Source organism: Neofelis nebulosa, chromosome 2 (assembly GCF_028018385.1).
Source record: "Neofelis nebulosa isolate mNeoNeb1 chromosome 2, mNeoNeb1.pri, whole genome shotgun sequence".
Lineage (NCBI taxonomy): Eukaryota > Metazoa > Chordata > Mammalia > Carnivora > Felidae > Neofelis > Neofelis nebulosa.
In genome coordinates this window covers 162,234,825-162,258,201 of record NC_080783.1, presented here as the reverse complement: position 1 = coordinate 162,258,201, position 23,377 = coordinate 162,234,825, and the positions used below count along the sequence as shown (strand labels likewise).

Genomic DNA, 23,377 nt, shown 5'->3' with positions numbered 1-23,377 from the left:
TGTACAGTACTATATCTTAAAAGGGGCATATTATGTATTGCTGACCACCATAACTTTTCTTTGTAAGTTTTACATCGATTTTTTTTGAAGAAGGGATTATTTTAAACAAAAGAAATTCATGCATTATGTAGATTTTACTCTTTTGTATGAAGTACACTTGTCATAAAGGTTAGTTACCAATCTATTAATAGATAATACTAGATTAATAGATAATTAATAGATAATGATACCAAAATAATTCACTTCACTATATATATATATATATATATATATATATATATATATATATATAAAAAAGACACAAAAATAAAGGACAAAAAGAACAAACACAAATACACACTATTTTGAGTGACTTAATTATACCCTTACAATGAAACATTTTTGTTATAATATCTCTTCAAACCTATTTTCCTTTGTATTAAAAAATACAGTCCAGGGATGCCTGGGTGGCTCAGTCGGTTTCGACTTTGGCTCAGGTCATGATCTCACGGTTTGTGAGTTCGAGACCAATGTCGGGCTCTGTGCTGACAGCTCAGAGCCTGGAGCCTGCTTCGGATTCTGTGTCTCCCTCTCTCTGCTACACCCCCACTCATGCTCTCTCTCTCTCTCTCTCTCTCAAAAATAAAGCTTAAAAAAATTTAAAAAATACAGTCCAGATGAACCTAGTAAATTACTTCCTTAAAAAGATGATTAATCAGAGAAGAAAGTTTTATTTAGAAAAATCTCAGCACATTACTTTATATTTTGTAGATATGATTGTATTTTGGCCACAAATAATTAAATTATAAAACCAAATTTTCTCATTAACCACATTTTATTTTGAATCTTCTCAGAGCATCTGTTTGTGAATTTTTACATAAAAATGTATACAATCTAAAATCTTAGGGATTTGTCTAGGGAAACCAATTAACTTATTCAAGAATTCTGTTACCACTGTGGTCTTATGTCAAGTTTTTCTCAGGGCTCAAAAGCCATTTTGAAAATTAATGTACCAAATCCCAGCGCCATGACCTGGGTTTAACAAACTCAAATCTTACTTAGCAATTCTAGTACATGTCTGTAACATATTTGTGGATTTCTCCTCTTCCATTACTAAGTTCTGTTACTTTATAATTCTTATGTAGAATGTATTCTATAGTTTATGTATTAATTTACTTTTAAAAGTTTGTAGAGAGAGTGAAGAATGTGTGTCTGTGTGTGCATGAGAGAGAGACAGAAACAGAGAGATAGAGAATATTTTTAACGTTGAGTTTCTTTGGGCACTCCAAATTAATCAGGATGAGTGATCATATGGGGATCTACAGATACAACTTCCCAACATGATGTATAGTATACAGGTTGATAGAGCTAATAGTATATGATGAAACCTTACACCATCTATTTCAGACATACGATTATAAATGATCACATTTAGGGCAAAGTGAAAATGCTCTCTAGGTTTAGAATGCAATTAAATTGCTAAGAAACAATGAATTGGTGATCCTAGCCCAAAAGGCTATACACTTGCAGCTTGGTCTATTGTTGCTGATGTGCTTGTTTCTTGTTTTAATTAAGTGATAATTATTTTTTTACCCCAAACAATAGTTTGACAAGTATAAATACTGCAGATGTTTCGTGTAGTTGGATGCATTGATTCGTATTGGCCCAAAGATGTGGAGGTTTTTCAAATTATTTGATAATGTAACTTCAGAATTTATACTGAATTTGTTGGGTAGTGTTTTTTGTTTAAGACATTAGGTTATAATTCTCCACTGCCTCATTCATCATCTCTCCCTCCTTGTCAACAAAGCATCTCTCTAATAGTTCCATTTCATCATTTGAAAATACTTGAAGAATTGAAAGTTCATTTTAGGATGCTCTGGGGACTCTCTAGGAAATCCTTCCATCTCATTAGGCTACATGCCCAGAAGTTCAGGCAGAAAATTCATACAATGAATGTGAGATCAAGTCACAGAATCAGAATACTTCTATGGAGTGACAATAAGCCTGAAGATGGATTAAATAATAAATCAACACTCATCTTACTTCAATACACTATGCTTTCTGCCATATCTTGGGACAAATCCAAGTACAGATCTTTTCCATTCAAGAGCATGGAGACAGAAAAACAAGCTAAGAATGAGTGTTATACAGGAAGTAGTTAAGAGTTCACACAGGAAGAGATGCATACCAGAACACTGTGTTACCAAAAGAAATGAAAATGAAGTATTTATAACAGATTTCAAATTCACTCCTAACAGATATAACTAAGACAGGAAAAAAATAATCCAATAATATGTCTTTAACTAGAATCAATAGCAATATTATTTGGATATCAGCATATTAGCAATGGACTCAAAATGAAACATAACAAATATGTACTGAATCCATGATGTTGAAATGGAATCTTCAGTAAACTAAGACTTGTCTTAAATAAGTTCTTGGAAGAAAAAGTAATTAGCAAAGAGACACTAGGTAAAGCTGAAATGAAAGACTAATTCAACATGAGAGTCTTGAATGATGGACTTTTTAAACTCCATCATTTTACACATGAAAAACTGAAACCTGAAATTGTTACAAACGATTTTCCTAAGGCCAAATAAATCAATTTCCCAAAGCAGAGATGGATGACATTCTCTAACAGAACCAAGACTAACCCATATTCTCTCCTAACCCAAACTGCATACGTACTCCAAAGGCCACCTCAAATCTCACCTCATTTCTGTTTCTATATCACATGTACTCTCCTTCTCTGGATTTAAGTATCATGTATTTTTTTATATTGTATTTGATATGTAGTACACTGATAACTCTTTCTTGGGTGGGTTTCTTCTTGCTGCAATGAAGAACATCTTTATAACTTTCCCTCAATACCCAGTAAAATTGTATGTATTTAAGGAAGCACTCAAAGTATGCTTGCAGCTTGGATGAAATGAATGTAAGAGAAACACTGCTATCTTTCAAGCCATCAAGTTAAAGTTCTAAAAGCTTTTGTGTTTTCAAAAATGACACCTTGGTTCCCGCTTCATGTATACATCAAGAAAAAAGCATTTTATTTAACATACGGTTAAACATGTTACAAAACCAGTAAAATGTTGACACATTTTACGTAAAGTGTCTTGTGCTTTTCTTTTGATTAAACTATATCTATTCTTTCTTTAAAAACTTGTATTTTTCATCTTCTTTCTAGAGAATTTTCCAGAAACTTGACCACCATTCCTACTTCATATAGCCCCTGGAAAGATTTATATATCCAAGTCTATACATGTAATTAAATGAAATTAGATATATTTCTATCTATATTTTAATATGTTTTTGTAGGGTTTTTTATTGCCTTGTTCACAGGTTTTCTATTTTTCTCAAATGCTCAATCTTTCATTATGTCAGTCTGTCAACTCGGTTAATGACAATTGGTATGCTCTGAAATGAAGTTGAAGGCTTATGAAAAATAAATCTGTGATCAGATCCATTTATGAGTAGAAAGTACAGGTAAGTTAAATACTACCTATTCTGTACTAATCTAAAATGAACACCATTATTAAAATTTTGTTGCTGTTGAAGTAATTGATTTCACTTACAAATGATTTGAATAATAGGTAGCATGAATGAAAGATTATTCAGATCAAATTCATGATTAATCAGTTATTTTATTTACAGAATCATGAAATAATAGTTAAATAGCTGGTACATATTAGGTATTAAATAGATACTAAATGAATAAATGAATTAAGTAATGAAACTATAGCCAGAATAAAATTTTTAAAAATACACCATCTTAAAATCACCAAAAAAAAAAAAAAAAAAAAAAAGACACCTTAACTTACTCTGAGCATTAATGTTCTCTATCTCATGTATAATACTTAATATTTCTTATTTAAAAATGTCTACTATTGGGGCGCCTGGGTGGCGCAGTCGGTTAAGCGTCCGACTTCAGCCAGGTCACGATCTCGCGGTCCGTGAGTTCGAGCCCCGCGTCAGGCTCTGGGCTGATGGCTCGGAGCCTGGAGCCTGTTTCCGATTCTGTGTCTCCCTCTCTCTCTGTCCCTCCCCCGTTCATGCTCTGTTTCTCTCTGTCCCAAAAATAAAAAAAAATAAAAATAAAAAAAAATAAAAATGTCTACTATGTCATCAAAAATATGTATTAATTTTAAAGCACTAAACTGTTATGGAATATAAAGTATATATTTCTCATTTTTTCTCCCAATTAAATGATAGCTGAAAATCATACAGTAGAGCAATCTAGAAATGTGTGTGTTGAGTTTTATATGGCGTTTGCACAATAACATGAACTGCAATAAATAGAGCTAAACTATTCGACCCACTCATTAACAAAAATAATAGAAATTGGAATCCAATCACTGGGAAATGTATATTTTACAGAACAATGCACAATAACTGTTTTGTTCACACCTAAACTATCACCAAAACATTGTCTTTGTAGCTTGCAGTTTAGATTAACAATTGAACTCTGCATGCATTGCACATACTGAATAGATTTTCACCTTTTCATCTTAAGAGTGTTCACCATATGATAATTAGTGTCTGCTAAGTGCTCTTCAGACTAACATGATATCATCAAGAAATATCACAAAAGTGTTGACACAATGCTCATCCAGCTGGAGATTCCAAACAAGTCTGTTTTCACTGCCATTTACTGTAAATTTTAACTCTGCACCAGCTGGCCAGATCATTTCCCTTTACCCCACTTGTAACAGAAAAGAAGAAGAATGTGCTTTTTGTTTGTTTATCTACTTTATCTGGCTTAAACTGATGAGGAGGTAGAAAATACATATTTGAAATTGAAATTGAATATGAATTATAATTACTCTAGCCATGTAACTTCATTACTGTATACATATCAAAGATAATTTGTTTCCTAACATCTATTTCATTACTGCAGTTCACAGAAGGAGGAGAAAAATTAATGAGCTAAAATTTATGTAAAAACTAGAATATATATTCTGTGCATAAACAATTTTTTTAGTTTTATTTACTGTTTTTAATCAAATTTTGTTTACCTGATTAGAGAAATAATGTAGCTTAACTCTGAAATCTGAATCTTTATTAAAAGATAAATAAAAATGCAATGTGCACACAAAATCCATAAATTGGAGTTGTTAACCAAATATATTCTAGAGTAGGTCAAACCCTGACTTAAGTCCAAATTAAGACCTGTGGTTTAGTTCATTCACGTCTATTTTTTTTTTTAGCCAAACAGATAAGAATAGCTCATAATAACATTTCTTAGTTTACAAGGTTGAGTAAGTATTGAATGAAAAAATAAATACACGTGTAAGCACTTAATAAAGGGTAACTTATTAGCATCACAGTTTTTATAGAAATATTAATGTAAATATACATAAGTGATGCCATATTGATATATGTATCCAAATTCCATGTCCTTCCTCCCCATATTTTGAGACTTATTTATATCCCCATACTTTTTTTTCTTTCTTTTTTTTTTTTTAGTAGCAGTTTTTCAATCAGGACAAATTGAAGGGTAAAAGGGGAAAGCAACCTAATATTCACTGCTACAAAATACCTACTGAAGTAACTCTTTCTCACTCACTGGTTTGGGGATGCACATCTGTTTTGTGCTCTATTTTATGTCCTATGTCCAGAGATACTAACTGTAACTTGAGGCCACAACACTTGCCTGATCATTCTTTCTTTGGAACCAAAGCTGGTAAAGACTAGATATTTTATATTTGTAAAGAATGAAAATCTAAAGGTCACATATTTAGGAATCATTTCCCCAGATAAATAACTAAACTTTCTTGGCAGAGTAACCACATTTAAAATTCTCTAATTTAGAAAAAGTATTTGTCACTGTTTTATGGTAAAGATGATAGTGTCAAGGATTCTGGGCACCTGGGTGGTTCAATCAGTTGAGCATCATACTCTTGATTTCAGCTCAGGTCATGATCCCAGGGTCGTGGGATCTACCCCCATGTCAGGCTCCACACTTGGCATGGAGCTTGTTTAATATTCTTTCTCTCTTTCCCTCTGTCCCTCTTCCCCACTTGCTCACTCTTCTCTAAAAAATAAAAAAAATAAATTAAAAAGTAAATTTAAAAATAAAAAAAGAAAACAAGTGTGAAGGATCCTGAGTAAAGGATGACAATAGACCACAAACAGATATCTCCTAATATTCCCAGCCATTCTCAAATCTCCTTTCATGCAAGTTTGATTAACCATGGGTCAATGAATCAAGGACTGTTGGGCTATGATTAAATGGTTCTTGACCAGAGGTGATTTTGCCTACCAGGAGACATTTGACAATACATGGAGACCTTTTTGGTTGCCATAACTCAGGGGTTTGGGTGCTACTAGTATGAAATGGATAGAGGCCAAGGATATTGCTAAAAATCCTCAATGCACAGGACATCCCCCACAACAAAGAATTAACTAACCCACAATATCAGTAGTGTCAAGATTGAGTAACTCTGGAATAGGCTTTTAGAGCTATATGTTGGCCATGTGTGTGTGTCTGAACATTGGCTCACCACCACCCCCAGGGCATCTAGTTTCATTAAAATAATCAAGAGTAATTATGGCCTCAAAAGAAAGATTCATTCACACACACACACACACACACACACACACACACACACACACTATAGGCACTTATGAAATAAAATTAGCTATTACCATGAAGCTCATAGGGTACTGTGACTAAATTATTATATAACTTACTAATACAGGTTTGTAATGAACATGATGCAAACATATAGAATGTGGTTTTTAGCTATTTTGCAACTCAACTTTAAAAATTTTTTAAAAGGGTAATTAGTACTGAGAAAATAGCCTATAAGTGCAAAATAATCTAATATATTAAATTATAAAAGCACTAACATATTTTTATGTACTGATTCACCTGTCACTTTTTTAGTTTCATGAGAACAATAGACTAGCAGCCAGGATATCTCATTTAGGTTGTTTTCTAAATAGTTCCATGACCTTGGTTATTTTTTCTCTTTTATAATTCTCTCCTCATTGAGCCTTTCTGAGGACCACAAGGGAGAGTAAGTAATGGAAGTTCCCTAAAAAGTGTATCTCAATATAGAGTATGATAGTGTTTTTCTGCTTGATTCTAAGCTTTTTATTATCATATATATTTATTTGTTTTGGTTTTCCTTTATGTACCATGTAATCTGAACTATGACAAGCACAAATAAATGGCTTTATGACTAATCCTAATCAAGCCAAAGTTTGCAGTGTGAATATGTCAGCATTTACCATGCATATACAATCAGCATTAGAAAATTGCATTAGGGGTGCCTGGGCTTAGTCAGTTAAACGTCTGACTCTTGATTTTGGCTTAGATCATGATCTCACATTTTATGAGCCCCATGTCAGCCTGCTTGGAATTCTCTCTCTCCCTCTCTCTGCTCCTCCCTTGCTTTCGTGCTCTTACTCTCTTTCTCAAAATAAATAAATAAACTTAAAAAAAGAAAGAAAAATACGTTAAAAACAAGGAGCTATTCAGAGCAATTCTTTTTATTTCAATACTATAGATTTAATTAAGGCACTGTGCTAGGTGCTGAGGATATAAAGGGAAATATCCAGCTTCCTAAAGAAATGGCTCACAGATGAAGATAAAGAGGGTTTGAGTCTAGATAGCACCTAAAGGTCCTCTCCATACTACTATTTTCTCTCCTCTTCTCCTTTAGTACATTGACCTATATTTATCATTTGTTCCTCAAATCCCCTTTTTCCTGTGCACATTCAGTCAAATCTTGATACCTTGTAGGAACTGAACACATTTTATGGCTCATGAAGATATCACCTAAACTATAGTGGACTTTAGTATTTAAATGCTACCTCTCAAAACCATGGTAGAGTTTTTATCTCATCTGTAACAAGAGGAGAAACTTTTATTATATTCCACAGCAACAGTACAGTTTTCCAACACAACAAACTTAGTACATAGGAAGATAGTTTATACATAGAAAGAATACATTTCATTATATCCTCCTAAAGAGTAAGTGTCGTGTCTATTTAATGGACCCTTACAAGAGCATGACCATGGGTAAGCCTAATAAACGTTCACTGACAATAATGAGGGACAAATAAAACTGTTCTTGTATGTAGTTTTGTCTTAGGCAAAATTGCAATGCAGGCAAAATTTATCTTTTGTTATCACTCACCTGTTTTATTGTTCTTAGTCCTCAGTTCTCAGTAATTTCTGATTTTTATCATGAGATTTTTGTGTTTGTAGATTTCTTTTTTTTTTCATTTAAAGTGATTTTCTGAAATAATTAGCTATACAATAAAGTTAACACAACAATATTAATAGTAATAACAAAAAGCTAACAATCACATACTATATCTGGCAAGGTACTAAGTGTTTTATGTAAATTTCCTCCTTTGATCCTCATAGTAACTCTATGAAGCACGGATTCATCCCCTTTATATAGGTAACCAAGGCTTTGAGAAGTTAAGTAAACTGCCTGAACACACAACAACTAGGAAGTAAAAGAATCAGCATTGCTCTAACTTTGAAATCTGAAAACTTAAAAACAGTAATTTTCCTAAAGGATGTTTATACAGTATAAAGACATCCATCATCCCTTGGTTTCATTTAAAACCAAGATTTGATTGTCTATTGGTAAATCTAATTTGTATGGAGAATATATCTGAAAATAAACTTTCTTCTTGCCCGTCAAATTATATGAACTATATCAACATGTAATAATTTACTAATATTTACTAATAAGTATTCACTGTGAGCCAGGCACAGTTTTAAGTAATTCACAAGTTTTATATAAATAAATCCTCATAACAACTCTGTAAAATATGCATTATTATTATCTCAACTGTACAGATCAGGGAATAGGTACAGGGAGCAAGCATTTTGTCCTGTCCCAGTTAGTGGCAAAGTTGTGATTCAAAATAAAGCAGAGTCAAGTTTCTCAGGATCCACATAAGAGTGAAAACATATGGTATCTGTCTTTCTCTGTATGGCTTATTTCACTTAGCATCACACTCTCCACTTCCATCCACGTTGCTACAAAGGGCCATATTTCATTCTTTCTCATTGCCACATGGTACTCCATTGTGTATATAAACCACAATTTCTTTATCCATTCATCAGTTGATGGACATTTAGGCTCTTTCCACAATTCGGCTATTGTTGAGAGTGCTGCTATAAACATTGGGGTACAAGTGCCCCTATGCATCAGTACTCCTGTATCCCTTGGGAAAAAAAAAAGAAATCTAATTCTCTAGGGGGGTCTGGGTGGCTCAATCGGTTGAGCATCTGAGACTTCGGCTCAGACCATGAACTCGCTGTTCCTGAGTTTGGCCCCTGTGCAGACAGCTGACAGCTGAGAGTCTCCCTCTCTCTCTGCCCCTCCCTGCTCACACTCTCTCTCTGTCTCTCAAAAATGAATAAACATAAAAAATTAAATAAATAAATAAATAAATAAATAAATAAATAAATAAAGCAGAGTGATTCTAAGGATGACATTATACACTTCAAGGACCCTGTTACCCTGTCAAGTACTCCTCAAACCAACTTGTCCCAGTGAAATACACTGTGGATGAAATATACTTAAACAGTTGCTCAAATTGGAAAATATTTAAAAGAATTCCAATTGGAATTCAACAAAATTCCACACTTGCTGCATTATTTTATCATACAGTAAAGCAGTCAACGTTCTTAAAAGCTGACATTTACATGCAGATTGGGTAAATACACTCCTTTCTAATCAGTTAAAATATTATTTTTAAAAGTACAGAAGCAAAATAGAATTAAAACAATTCTTGTGGATTTAAAAATAATAAATGTTAAGCACAAGTTTAAATAAGAAATATTTAACCATGTCAACATACTCCTTCTGAAAGATTCCAGACATAGTTACAAGATTATGACTTTTGTTTATTTTATACACTGAGATGTATTTTAAAAGGGTCACAAATAAGTATGTGATGAAAATATCATTTGAGCATTTTTACTCAAGGGAGAAAAATGTTTTACAGTAATGTCAAAAGTAAAAAGGAACTCAAAAATTAATGAGCCTAAATAAATGGTTATAGAAATGCATAACTTTTTTCATTACTATTTTACAAATTCGTATTTGTTAACATTTAAGTTCATAACCAACTTGGAGACAAGTATTTTAATTTTAGCACCTAGAATGATATTTTTTATAAACATATCGGTTTATAAACATTCTTATAGGGATGAAATCATTGGATGAGAGATTTTATTTCATAATATTTATAATTTTAAGAATTCACTATTTTCCAATCACTTGAGTATGTAATAGATGTATGCATTTAATCTCACTTACAATCTCTCATTTTTCCTCATACATATAACATACCTTGATTTTTTTTTTATCATTTTTGGCTAATCAGCAAATAAAATGCAGCTAGTGCTTAATAAGTGTTTAATAGATGAATTAGCAATAAATTCACTCATTGTTTTGATCTTTTTCTTAGTAAGAGACACAAGATAGTAGAAAAGCCATGGAACTTGGGATAAAAGGATCTAGATTTGAATTCTCGCTCAGCTACTATCCGTTTTACCTGGGACAGGTTAACTTATTTTTCTAAGCCTGAATTTACTTGGCTATAAAACTGGGAAAGCAATAACTTATTGCATATTGTTGTGAAAGTATGTCATATATAGTAGGTACACAGTGACTGTTAGTTGAAATCTGAATCATGATGATGATGGCTTTGTCATGATTATGAACCTAAATCACTCTGCTATGCATTTGGCAAATATGCAAAATTAAAGCAAGCGTATTTTCTGAGCTTCTCCTAAGTGTATTGTCTATGAATAAAATGGCAATATAGATGGAAAGTTCTTGCCCATACAGACTACTTCTAACTGTACTGCCTTCAGCATACATACAGATGCCCTAAAGAAACGTAAGGGCATATCTAATCCTGAAGAATTATTTGCTACCCTATCCAGAACACACATTTGGCTTCTTTTTTATTCTCACCCTCTTATCGACTATTCCAATGTTGTCACCAGTTATCACCTCTTCTCTCCTAAACTGTCACAAATGTTAATCTTCACCCTCTAACTATTCCACTGCCATCATATTGTACTTTCTAATCCCTCTCATGTCTTCTCTTCTGTCTCTTTTCATTTCTTCCTCTGTTCTCGATGTTTCATGTGACCACCTAATTACAGTGATATTCTTACTTTTATGTTAAGTTTGTCAAATCACCATCAGTCTGTTGAGCATAAAATTTGTGGTTCCTGGAGTTACTGCATTTGCTTATCAGGCTCAATAACAAAAACACAATCATGTCCACTGAACAGAATCTTTAAAATACAAAATGCCAAGTGTTTAGCTAAACTGTCCCATGTTATTGCTGCCAAGTAGCACGCAGGGGCCTTGAACGCACTGACACTAGCCCCTTCACTTGTGCATCTCCAGAAGAGACATAAGCAAATCCAAGTTCCTGATACCACTTCCTCAAGGAGTCCTTGTGAGCAACATTCTCTCCTGCCTCCTCTTGTGTACCTTCCCCTTGTGCAAAGCTAAGATAAAACTCTACTCTTTTTGGTTAGAATTGACCTGATCTGAACCAAGACCCCAAAACACTCCACCCATCAACCCTCATAAAAGTATGTACTCCAGTTCAGCTGATCTCTCTACCTGGATTTCCCATAAGGCCCCTGGCAGTATGCCATGTGCTTCCTCCAGGACCTGTGAGTAATAAACATCTCTACTTCATTCAGTCTCCCTTGTGGTTTTGTTGTTCAGTCACAGCTCACTATCTGACACCCTGGGGTTCAACAAGTGTTATTTTAACAAAATCATAGCAAAAATATATATTCATTGAATATTGTACCGTTGTACAATTGTGAAGCATATTGTAAATTATGCTTCACACATAATTGAATCAATGATTTAAATGGGGAAATATATACCCATACCAATAAGTAAATAGTGACAACAAATTTCAGATTAAGAGTAGGAGAAGAAAAGCAACACAAAATTATTATCTAATATAAATTTAGTGCTTACTACGTGGTAGTTACTGTGGTAGCATTTTATGTGTATTATCTCATATAATCCATGTAGTTCTGTTAAGGACATACAAAGTGAGGGTAAGGCATTTATTTGTTCAAGGTCATGTAGCCAGTAAGTAGAGAAGTAGGAACTCAAATTCTCATAACTATCATTCTGGATACCTCAAAGCATGACAGGTTTCAATACAACTAAACAATACCAAAGGAGATAAACTCTGTGCATAAGCAAAAGTAACTTTTTATATCTATTATTCCACATTAATGATGTATGAGCAAAAAAATATCGATCAGTGACATATGCTCAATAAGACAGGAGAGCAATTATTCAAAGATTTATATATAATTTCCTGTTGTGAACATATTCCAAAAAATTAGCCCTTGACCGCACTGCAGGCCAAGGTATGGAGTTATTAGGTATTTTTTAAAACAAATATAAATGGACTAGTAGCTTGGAAGGGAGACATATATCCGAATGTAAAATACGATTTTGGAACTTCAGTTTGTATAACATACATCACTTTATTATGGGAAGCGTGTAGGTTTAGGATTATTCCAATTATTTGATGAATTATATAAAATGAAATGTATTCATTTTATGGGAATTATTTTACTATAATGTATTCTTTTTATTACAAATAGTATTTTTTTTATTATTTCATTTTTATTATAATATAGTACAAATTGTGGGCTTAATTTTATGTCATCCCAGTGATTCAAAATTTTAGGTATTTGATCAGAAGTCACTCACATAGCATAACACTTTCCTTCCTCACCTTCCTCCCTTGCCCATTACTCCTTCTCTCCTTTGAGTGCTTCAGTCAACACTAATAATGTGTCAAGCAATATGTTAACCAGTAGAGGTGCCATCAACTCTGCTGATCAATTACCAAGACATTAATGGAAAACAGGTTACTTACAAATCAAATATATCTAAATATGTTCTCCTATAAGAAATATTTTATCTATAAGATTAGGAAAACGTTATGATTCCTTTGATTTATTCATTTAATATCCCAATACAACAGTATGTAGTGTTATTGCAAAGAATATACAAACAATATTCTTGTCTTCTGATTATTGTTCTTATGTTCACAATGTCTCTTAAATCCTTTTAATATCTCTAAATTTAATTTAGCTGAATGAGAGGAAAGGAGTTTCTGAAGACAACAGAACACATTTTTCCCATGGCCCTTTTAAATCATCCAAAACTTTTCAGTACTTTATGGCAATAGCTTTAAAGAAACCCTATCTTGTAGCATCATCATGGACACTGGACCTATATCCAAACAACTTAGTGAAATTCACTGAAGAACAATTTAGTTCTGGACCGAAAAGGGTTATAAACATTTTCCTTAAATTGAACAAATTACCAGCTATCTGAAAAGTATAATGCACTGGCTACTGTTCAAAAGAGCAACACTTAACACTGGCAATCCTGCCAAACTCCTCCTTTCCTATATTCCCCTTTTCCTAGAAAAAGTGATTAAAAGACAAATTCCCATGCCAGCTGGATGCTTAAGAGCATCAAAGGTCCTCTGTCAGGATTCAGGACTTGATATGGCTTAGAAACCACTATGCTAATAGATAACCTCTTCAACATTATAAATCAGAGCCATATGACCACATTAAAATTCTATCAGCTAGTATCAATACCCTGTGGTTTATAAAGTACTGTTGACCTGCCTCTGGGAGATGGTTGGAATGATACAAAAGTGCTGCTCTGGTTTGGGGCATATAGCTACTTTTCATAATTGAGAGTTATCAGCCAGTTCTCTCTACCCCTGTATCTTTATTGATTTGATTTAATTGAATCCTTAGGAGAAAGGAAAAAGAAGCTCCACGGGTTGAGGTAGAAACAGAAAAAAAATGTTAGGAGGTCACAACAGACATTTTGCTACTTTGAACTGTCTTTCTTATCTGATGATTATAATTGCAAATGGCAAAAGTCTTCCTATATAACTTAAAATCTTGGATCTTCTTAAAATTATAACCACAATTCAAAATCTTACAACCATACCACTGTGTCTCAAACTCTCCCTGCTGAAGCCCTCAGTAATACATCTAAAATCTTGCCACAGCATGTGCATGCACACACACACACACACACACACACACACATATAAACACACACACACTAAAGTTTTATCAGACAAGACTTACCTTTATTACACAAAATGCCTTCTACTCTATTTGGTACATTTAATTTTAAAAATACCTTTAGTATCCAGTACCTTTCTTCAAGACCCACTAGTAGGTTATGCACTGCAATTAAAAGATACTGAGTGATTCCAATGTATGTATCTTAACCCACTAGGACTTCTGCAGGAATTACTTAAGGCAGAGACTCTTGACATATAGATTCAATAAAAAGTACTTAATCACTATAAACATGTAGCTCTGCCACAGTATTAAATATAATACAATCATTAAATGTGAAACAATTAATAAACTAAAGAACAAATACATTTATCCCTTTGCTTATTCTTCCAAGGATTCACTAATGTAAAAAATAGTAGATGTTAGCCTGAAAAATGTAAGGTTCTGTATTAAGGTCTAGGAATAGATGAACAAGAGTCATAGCACTTACACACTCAGGTGGTTTGTATATCAAAATTAGCAAAGAACAGGAAAGTACATTTTAACAAAATATCAAAAAAACTGCTGTTAGTAAATTTCTTCAATATCTTGCAAATGATACTACATTTTTAGATATAAGGGACTAATTAAAATCTAGTTTGAGGGGCGCCTGGGTGGCTCAGTCAGTTAGGCATCTGACTTTGGCTCAGGTCATAATCTCACAGTTCGTGAGTCTGAGCCCTACATTGGGCTCTGTGCTGACAGCTTAGAACCTGGAGCCTGCCTCGAATTCTGCGTCTCCCTCTCTCTCTGCTCCTCCCCCGCTCATGCTCTGTCTCTCTCTTTCTCTCTCTCCTTCAAAAATAAATAAAAACATTAAAAAAAATTAAAATCTAGTTTGATAATAATTATGGCCATATAGGAAAATCCTACATTTTACTCTCCAGTAGTTTGAGAAGTTCTTGTTTCCACTGGTGAATTTGAAATCCATAAAATACCAGACAAAAAAGCATGTGACCCAATTTAAAATTTCCTATACAAAAGCCAAAAGGCAGGTAATATGATTCTCCCAGGTACAAAGAGCAATAAATTCTATTTTCTCTTATATGTAGGAAGTGTCAATGACAATCTATAATAGATCAGCAAAACTTTAAAATGGATGTCATGGCAGAGATCAAGAAGTCCAAGTTCCCTCCCAATTCAGAAATCCTCTCTTAAGCATCCTTGAGAGAGTCAGTTCATCAATGATGGTTTTAAGATGCCATCTTTTTGCAAAAGTATGGAGAAATATACCAAAGGTAGAACTTTATCGTGAATGCTTGTTTATATTGGAACCAGACACCTACATAAGTGCCTTTCAGAAGGTATTTTGAAGAAATTAGAGAAGATGTCACATGGTCTAATACTCGGTTAAGAAGAAAGATATATAAAAAAAAAGAAAACCTTATTAACGAATTTATGTCTTAATTTATGTCTTAACAGGATATTATAGAAAAGTGATCTGATTTCTAATCATAAGATTCAAATGGCTTGAGAGACTAATTTCTACAGTGGCCAAAACACTGGACTCATGTGCATTTTTATGACTATATACTTCATAAGAAACTGGAAATTTTGATTAGTTCCTCAGGTATTAAGCTTCATAAAAGAAAAGCCTTTAATTCCTATTGATTTCAATAGGCAACTCTGTAGGAATTATCTCAGCATTCGGATCCCATATCCACAAACAGAGGTTTAGCCCTTCTTCTCTTTTGCTCAGTCAATATAAATAAATAAATAAATAAATAAATAAATAAATAAATAATAGAGAATTATTGAATCTTGCCAATATATATTCATCAACTTCTTTATGTTCCCACCCATAGTAACATTATTAACTCAAATATTAGTAATCAATGTATATTTAATTAAATATTTACACATTTCGTTTATTATTCTCACCATAATCTGGGTGCAGGAAAATCTTTCTTCTTTGTAATATGCCCTAATGTCATTATGGTTTAACTTCTATGCATGTCTCCCTAAACAAGTCCTATATCTAGTGCTAGTAACCAACATTTATCATGCCATGGGCAAAGTAGTCATTTAATCAAATATAATTAAAATAACTGAAGATATTACCTTTCACTATATATCAATCAGGGTTCCACTAGCAAAACTTAAAACATTCAGGTTATTAAAACAGAGGGATTTAATGAAAGAAACTGATTACAAAGTGTTTAGAAAAGCTGAGAAGCCATATAGGTAATGGTAAGACAGCTCAGGAAATTAGAAGAGCAGGAAGCCACTACTACTCCTAAAATATGAGAATGAATAGATGAGAGTGTAAATAGAAGTCCATGAGCCAGTAATCCAGTGGAGGATGGAACAAAGAGGTTCCCCTGGGAGATGGAGACACTGCTGGATGCTGCCCAAAGCAATGAAGAATGGAGAGTCTCACTCATCACGTCCTCTCATCTCCCCAAACTCCCCTCCATCGTGCAACTACACAACCTGAAGGCAGATGACAGTGGATGACTGGGAAATGTTGTCTCAGGGATTAGCTCTAGCATTTATCTCCAATAGCCTAGGGTAGCAGAAGGACAAAGGTTGGACTGGTTAATTGGGCCCAGAACTGTCACAAACAAGATGTGAACATTCCTCTAAGCTCTTCAGAGGTCAGGTATTGCAAAAAAATAACTTATTTCATGGAGCTGTTTAATTTCAAAGCCAATCTATTTAAAATAAGTAGTTCATTAACATGAATGTGTTCAGAGATTTATACAATCACATGGGTTTATCAATTCTTCTAAACTGAAAAGACTAGGCAAAATAAATTTACCTAGAAAAAATTTAAAATACTACATCGTCCTTTAATATAACAAATGATTGTGTATTAATATACAAAGCAATGTGTCATGCTAATTGAACAGCTTTGCGAGTCACTACAGGTAACAGTGTAGCATTTTATTCTGTATTCTAGAACACATTTTTCCCAAATGACTCAGTAAGATAATCTATTTCCCCTTGTTTTTTAAAGAAGGGAAAAAAACTTCAGAATTTTTAAAATATTTGTTCAACACTACTTACTAAGCTTATAGGTCTTTAAATAATGCCTTAATATTCTAAACTGAAATCACCTACATAGTTAAACAATGTATTTGAAATATGTAATGCATCAATGTGTAGGAATGACTCAACAGACAATATTAGACAATCCAATGATATACCAAAAGCACAGCACAATTGATTTCTACTACTATAGGTAATTCTGCATTCTCATAAATAAATCCTTTACTTTCTTATATCCAATAGCATGCATTTCAAACCAAACTAATTAATGTAGTCTAATCAAAAGGCGAATGTATAGGACAAATAGTTCCAAGAAGTGATAAATACTCATCATATCCACTTATAAATCTACTTGTGAAAGTTTTGTGGCTTCCAACGAAAATATCTTCTGTGCAAATGTGCCCTATGTTCTCTGCTGTAAGCAAAAATCGTCCTTCATATTACAATATCATATTGGGATCTCATATAACCTCCATTCAAACCTACAGTGTTAAAATGACAGCATGTGTTCAACTTTGCTAAGGTAAAAGAAGATATCACATTTAAGAAAAGAATCTCTCTTCCTTTCTTTGATTAAAGCATGACAAGCAGAGAATAGGATATTTTGAATTCATATCAGGAAGGCGGCTTAAAATGTACAAAATTCATACAGAAGAGCTGAAGTTGAAACAGATTGAAAGAATTAACTTAAAAATGACATGTATTTAAGAAAATGTTCAGGCACTGTGAGGATATAAATGATGATGTTCCTTGTATTGTTTCCAAAGAATATTACACATTTTGGACATGTTAACATAGCTGTGTTTGTTAATAAGGTACGAATAAAGCAACTGATTCACATTAAAGCGACTGCAAACCAATATTTTAAAAGTCATCTGAAATTGATGTACTGATCCAGAACCTTATTATGTTCCCCTTGATTCTCCAGGTCTAGAAACAGAGGGTCCTGCAATGTGACTAATGTGGTTCTAGCATCTTCTGTTCTTTGCTATGTCACCCCAGGAAACATTAACTCCTATCTTCCATGTGCTACAAAATGCAATTTGAAGACTGGAGAAAAAGTTAATTTCTCCACATGCAGATTAACAAATTTTGTTAGGCATAAAATACATAAAATAAAATATGTATTAAACATAGTAGCAATTTAAGTTAATATTTAATTAATGCAAACATTAATTTGTGTTTGTAGCAAATTACAATGCACTCTAAGACATGCACGCATTTAATGAAATCCAAAGTTTAAGTAAAGTAGGTACCAAATTCTCTATATTGAATAGATGTATCATTAAATACATTATCAAGAAGGTCCAAATAGCTCAAGTGAATCCTTCAGAGATTTATCAGTGAATAACATTATTAGAAGTAAGGGGAATTTTGACATTTAATATATTGCTTCACTAACTTTAAAGGCAAAATTCAAATGATAAGAATGCTGCAATTATGAAATGGAATTTCATTATAAGTTCACTATTTAAGCTAAACAGAGAAGATGATTTATAAAATGATACATATAGTTAGTAGATCACAGAATGATTTCCCTTTCGTATCATAATGCCACTTAGGGAAACTTTTGTTTTTCTTGATTTTTTTTTTCTCTAAAACAGACATTCTGGCATTTAGAAGATAGAAATGTATCATTTGACCTTTAAACTTCTGTTTCATTAATGTAACCACAAGCAACAGAGTCACTGACCGACATTTTTGCACTTTCGGGCCTTTAGCTCTTAAAGTTATTTGATAACTGCTATACCACTACTTGCTTTTTATTAGAGACACTTTTGAGGAATGTGTTACATTAAAAATAGAGCCTACTGGGTAAAGCTTAATGAATGATATCATGTAATTCAGTAAAGTGTTCTCCTGAACACCAGATTTTTGTACTTTGATGTGAGGGGGTGTATGCAGGAGGGTAAATTTTGTTTTGTTTGTTTTGTTTCCTAATTAATTAGAGAATACCATCAAATATAATTCTAAGTCTCCAATGTAAAAACATAAACTATAACTATGACATTACTTTTGATAAGAAATATGGCACCTGACTTACACACTCAATTAGTCCTTAAGCTCTGTCTGTAGTGGTCTATGAACAGAGTAAATGCCAGATGCAGAAGAAGAGTCAAGAAAAACAACTCATACAATTTAACATTTTTTTAACAGAGAGAAAATTTCTTATAAATGCATATATTAAAATAGTTTAAAAACCTATGAGCAATGTAGAAAGGTAAAAAGTGGAATACTCCCTAGAGAATTACAGAATTTGTACTACCCAAATTACTGTGGGTAAAAAGTAATGCTGATAGGATTTCTGTTTCATATGACACAAAATTTTCTGTTTATTAAAAAAATAAACACTGAAATCGGTAAAAAAAAAATCACTTAGAAGAGACAGATTCTATTTTTTCTAAAAAGTTTAAAAGTCAAAAGTTCTCTAAGATATTACAAAACTCAGGACACAGCCTATAAATGGATGTGGTACCATGTACACAAGTAAACAAGGACTGCACCAAAGCAATAACACTAGAAAGATATTGCCCCCACTAGTTAGAGAAGCTTCACTATTGTAAGTGATGGGTGAACTAAATATAGGTCTCCTAGAAGCAGAATGTGGTTCCAGCTATTTTAGTTAGCCATAGCATGTATTAGATTCATTAGAAATAAAATGCCAAGATATATCATCAAAAGGCAAGTAGTCTATCAAACCCTTTAGGTTGAAAATGTTAATGTTCATTGCAAATAAGCAGTGCACTGCTACAAACACATAGATTGCAGCCCCCATGATACGTGTTTGCAGCCTCTGAAGATAGTGTTTCGTTCTTACCACTGTTGTTCAAACTTCCAAAACAAACTTAATATAAAAAAAAGAAAATGTGCATTTTATTTGTACCCTCTATGTGACATAGAATTCATAGCTTTTACCAGCAATGAAAAGGTATTAAAGTTATAACAAATTATTTGTTATTTTTGTATACATTCAGTGGCATTTTGTATTTACAGCAGCAAAGATAACATATATTATAAAAGCATATTAGTTATTAGGGTATGTCAGAAATTATTATAGTATTCCACACAAATTTGGACTCATAAGCATGTTTCAGAAGGTGTAAAACATATACCACACCCAGAACCCAGATCATTAAATTTAAAATATGTTGCACAATTCAAACAGAAACATAGCCTACTCTCTTTCACCTTAGACATGCCGCGTATACTGATTTTGTGCATCCACACTTACAAGCCAACTACCACCCAGTGGAGAGAAAGAAGATCTTTCAGGGAGATTTGAAGTGTACGTCAGTTGGGGGTGACAGGGGGAGAAGGTAGGGCGATGAGAAATGAAGGAATAAGAGTGTTTAGCCTTGTTTAGATCTAAGCACCGCTGATCATCAATTCATATTTTCACAAGAGAAAAAAAAAATGTTTCCAGGATCTCACTCTGCAGTGTTGCTTTGGGGTAAAATCGGGCTACGGATGTTCACTAATGACAAAACATTTTGGTGCTCAACCTTAGGGAAAAGAAGAGAGGAAAGAAGGGTGAGAAAAAGAAGTAAAGCTAAAGATGGAAAGAGGGAGGAAGGAAAGGAGAAAGAAGAGACAGATAAACAGAGAGAAAGAGAGAGAGAAACATAGAGAGAGGGACCATGTGTACACATGTGTGAGAGTGACAGTGTGTGGAACAGTAAAGGAGTGTGTGCCTTTTAAACAGTGAAAGAGAACGTGAATATGAAAGTGGCTGTTAGAGCACGGAAGGGCCAGTGTGTGTGAGGATGTGAAACAGAGAGTATGTGAGTGAGTGTGTTTAAGGGAAAGAGCTTTGTGAGTGTGAGAAGATGGTACTGTAAGGGTTCAGAGGGAACATGCTTGTGTATGTGACGATGATGGGAAAGGATGTGGGAAGAAGGATGGGGAATGTGAGTCAAACACAGGGAGACAAGACCACGGAATAGGAACATTAATAAGGGAGAAAAAGAAGGGATGGAGAAAGGTGAAAAGTGGAGGAAAGGCGGTTAAATATGATCAGAAATCAGAGTGGTGAAGATATACAGGAGGAGAAAATAGAAAAGGGAGGAAAGAATAGAGAGCACAGAAAAGGGACGAAAAGAGGCAATAGAGGAAAAGGAGAGTAGGAAGGAAGTGGGAAAATGGGAAAAGAAAATGAGGAGGGAGAAAAGAGAGAGGGGAGAAAACGATCAGCGGAAAGAAAGAAAGCTGAGGAGGGAGAAATTGAGCCTAAGTGTCCAAGTGAAAGGGAAAATAAATGGGAGCAGGGAGGCAGCAGTTTGAAAAGTCTCTTAGGCTAGAGTAAAATAGAAACAAACCTGATAAACTTGTCAGACTCTCCACGAGTACCCCATGACAGTAAAACAGAGACCTTGTGAATTGAGTTTCAAAGTGGCACCTGCCCCTCCTAAACCTCACACTTCACTCATCCCTGGGCTACTTGGCGTTCCCGCAAAGTGCTTTAGCATCACGCGTCCAGCTTCCTACCTGCCCCAGCATCAAGGTGCCAGGCACCGGGCAGAAGCAGCACCTGTATTCCTTGCCGTGTGGTTTTTTGATGGTGATCACCACCAGCATTCTTACTCGGGGTTAAATAAATAAATAAATAAATAAATAAATAAAAGCAAGAAGGGTGGAAAGAGACACAGAAAGAAAGACTGAGACAAGTACGAAAAGCACGCCGTTCATCCTACCTAAGCACCGCCGTGTCCCCTTTTCTGACCATCATGTTGTCCACGGCCGCCCAGGGGAAGTCCACACTCTGTCCAGCCGGGAGGCAGGAGGGTAGCAGGCAGCACAGGCTGAGGAGCACCGCCGCCAGCCACTGGTTCGAGCAACAAGCACCCTGCACCAACAGCATCATGTCCATCCCTGCTAGGGCTGCTCACTCTCCAGCAGCTTTCAGCTCGCACTCCCCCACCCCCTGGTGCTGGCGAGTCTTCCCGGGAACCAGGCGGCGCGCCACAGGATTTTTTTTCTTTTTTTTTTTCTTTTTTTTTCTTTTTCTTTTTTTTTTTTTTTTTCTTATTTTGTGGGGGGAGTTTTGGGAGGTGGGGGGGTGGGGGGTTTCTTTCCTTTCTTTTTTTTTTTTCCTTCCCCCTCTAGTTGTTGGCTGTTGTTTCTCTCTCTCTCTCTCTCTTTTTTTTTTTTTTTTTTTTTTTTTTTTTGCCTCCCCTCCTCCTTCTCTTCGCTTTCCCTCCCTCCCTCCCCTCCCACCCCCTGGCACCACACTACACCTCCTCTCGGTTGCGTTTGGCCGAGTCCGGAGTGAGTCTAATTCTCGGGCGGCTCGCACACCATCTAGCGAGGAGGCGAGCGCGCCGGCGAGTGAGGGAGGAGGCGCGGCGGCGGCGGAGGCAGGGCGAGCGGCGGCGGCAGGCGGCTGCAATCGCAGCAGCAGCAGCAGAAGCAGCGCGGGGCGCAGCGGCGGCCGCTGGCCCCCGGGCTCGCGCGCGTTGCCAAGCGGCCGTTTCCTTAGCAACCCCGCCCGGGGACTGGGGATGCAGCGGGGTGGGGGGGGATGAAGGGGAGAAAAAAAAGAAAGAAAACGGGGGAAAAAATCCCGAGGAGGTATATCACAATTACGCAAAGTGAGAGGAAAAGAGAGCTGGGTCTCAGACAAAATGCCACCCTTCTTGTCATGTGCACTAGAGATGTTTTGCTAGAAAAGTCTCCGCGTCGGTGCTGAGGTGAAGAGAGCCGAGGGGCGCATTGCTTTTCCTCTCTTGTGCGTTTTACCTCATGAGACACCGTAACTTTAAAGTCCTCCAAGTTGTAGTCGGCGCCATCATGACGCTGAGGACCGTGAGATTTTATTGTTTATTTTTTTCCAATCTCGCTTGGGCGACGGCACTACAGTCGACAAGTTGGCTACAATCGGCCAACTAGTTCACTCTTTACCTCTTTTCGGAAATAGGTAGGACGGTGGCGGGAGCGCTGCTTTTTGAGGGCACCTGAAAGGGTGCGTGCAAGGCCCTGCGGTAGCGAAGCTGGTGTGTCTACTGGGTCAGTCAATACGGATTGGAGGGCGCCCGCTACCCGTCCCTCGTGCATGCTGACACTAAACGGTGTGTGTGTGAGGCATGGTCGAAGCGGAGGGTGTGTGTGGATGTGTGTGTGTGTGTGTGTGTGTGTGTGTGTGTGTGTGTGTGTGTGTGTGTGTGTGTGATATGCGCGCGCACGGGTCTGTGGGCGCGCGGCACGCAGGCGCGGTGGGAGGGACGGGGCGGGTCGAGGCTGGACGCAGTCGGGAAGAGACTGCAATCAAGT

General features: G+C 35.3%; 1 protein-coding gene across 1 annotated transcript in view; it reads right to left on the bottom strand.

The window, feature by feature from the left end:
• Positions 1 to 22,098, bottom strand: part of NEGR1 (neuronal growth regulator 1) — an 847,444-nt gene extending 825,346 nt beyond the window's left edge. The window contains exon 1 of the mRNA XM_058716979.1: positions 21,802 to 22,098. Coding sequence (XP_058572962.1) covers positions 21,802 to 21,977 — 176 coding nt within the window. The 5' untranslated portion in view covers positions 21,978 to 22,098. The remainder of the gene's footprint in view (positions 1 to 21,801) is intronic.
• Positions 22,099 to 23,377: the final 1,279 nt, after the last annotated feature.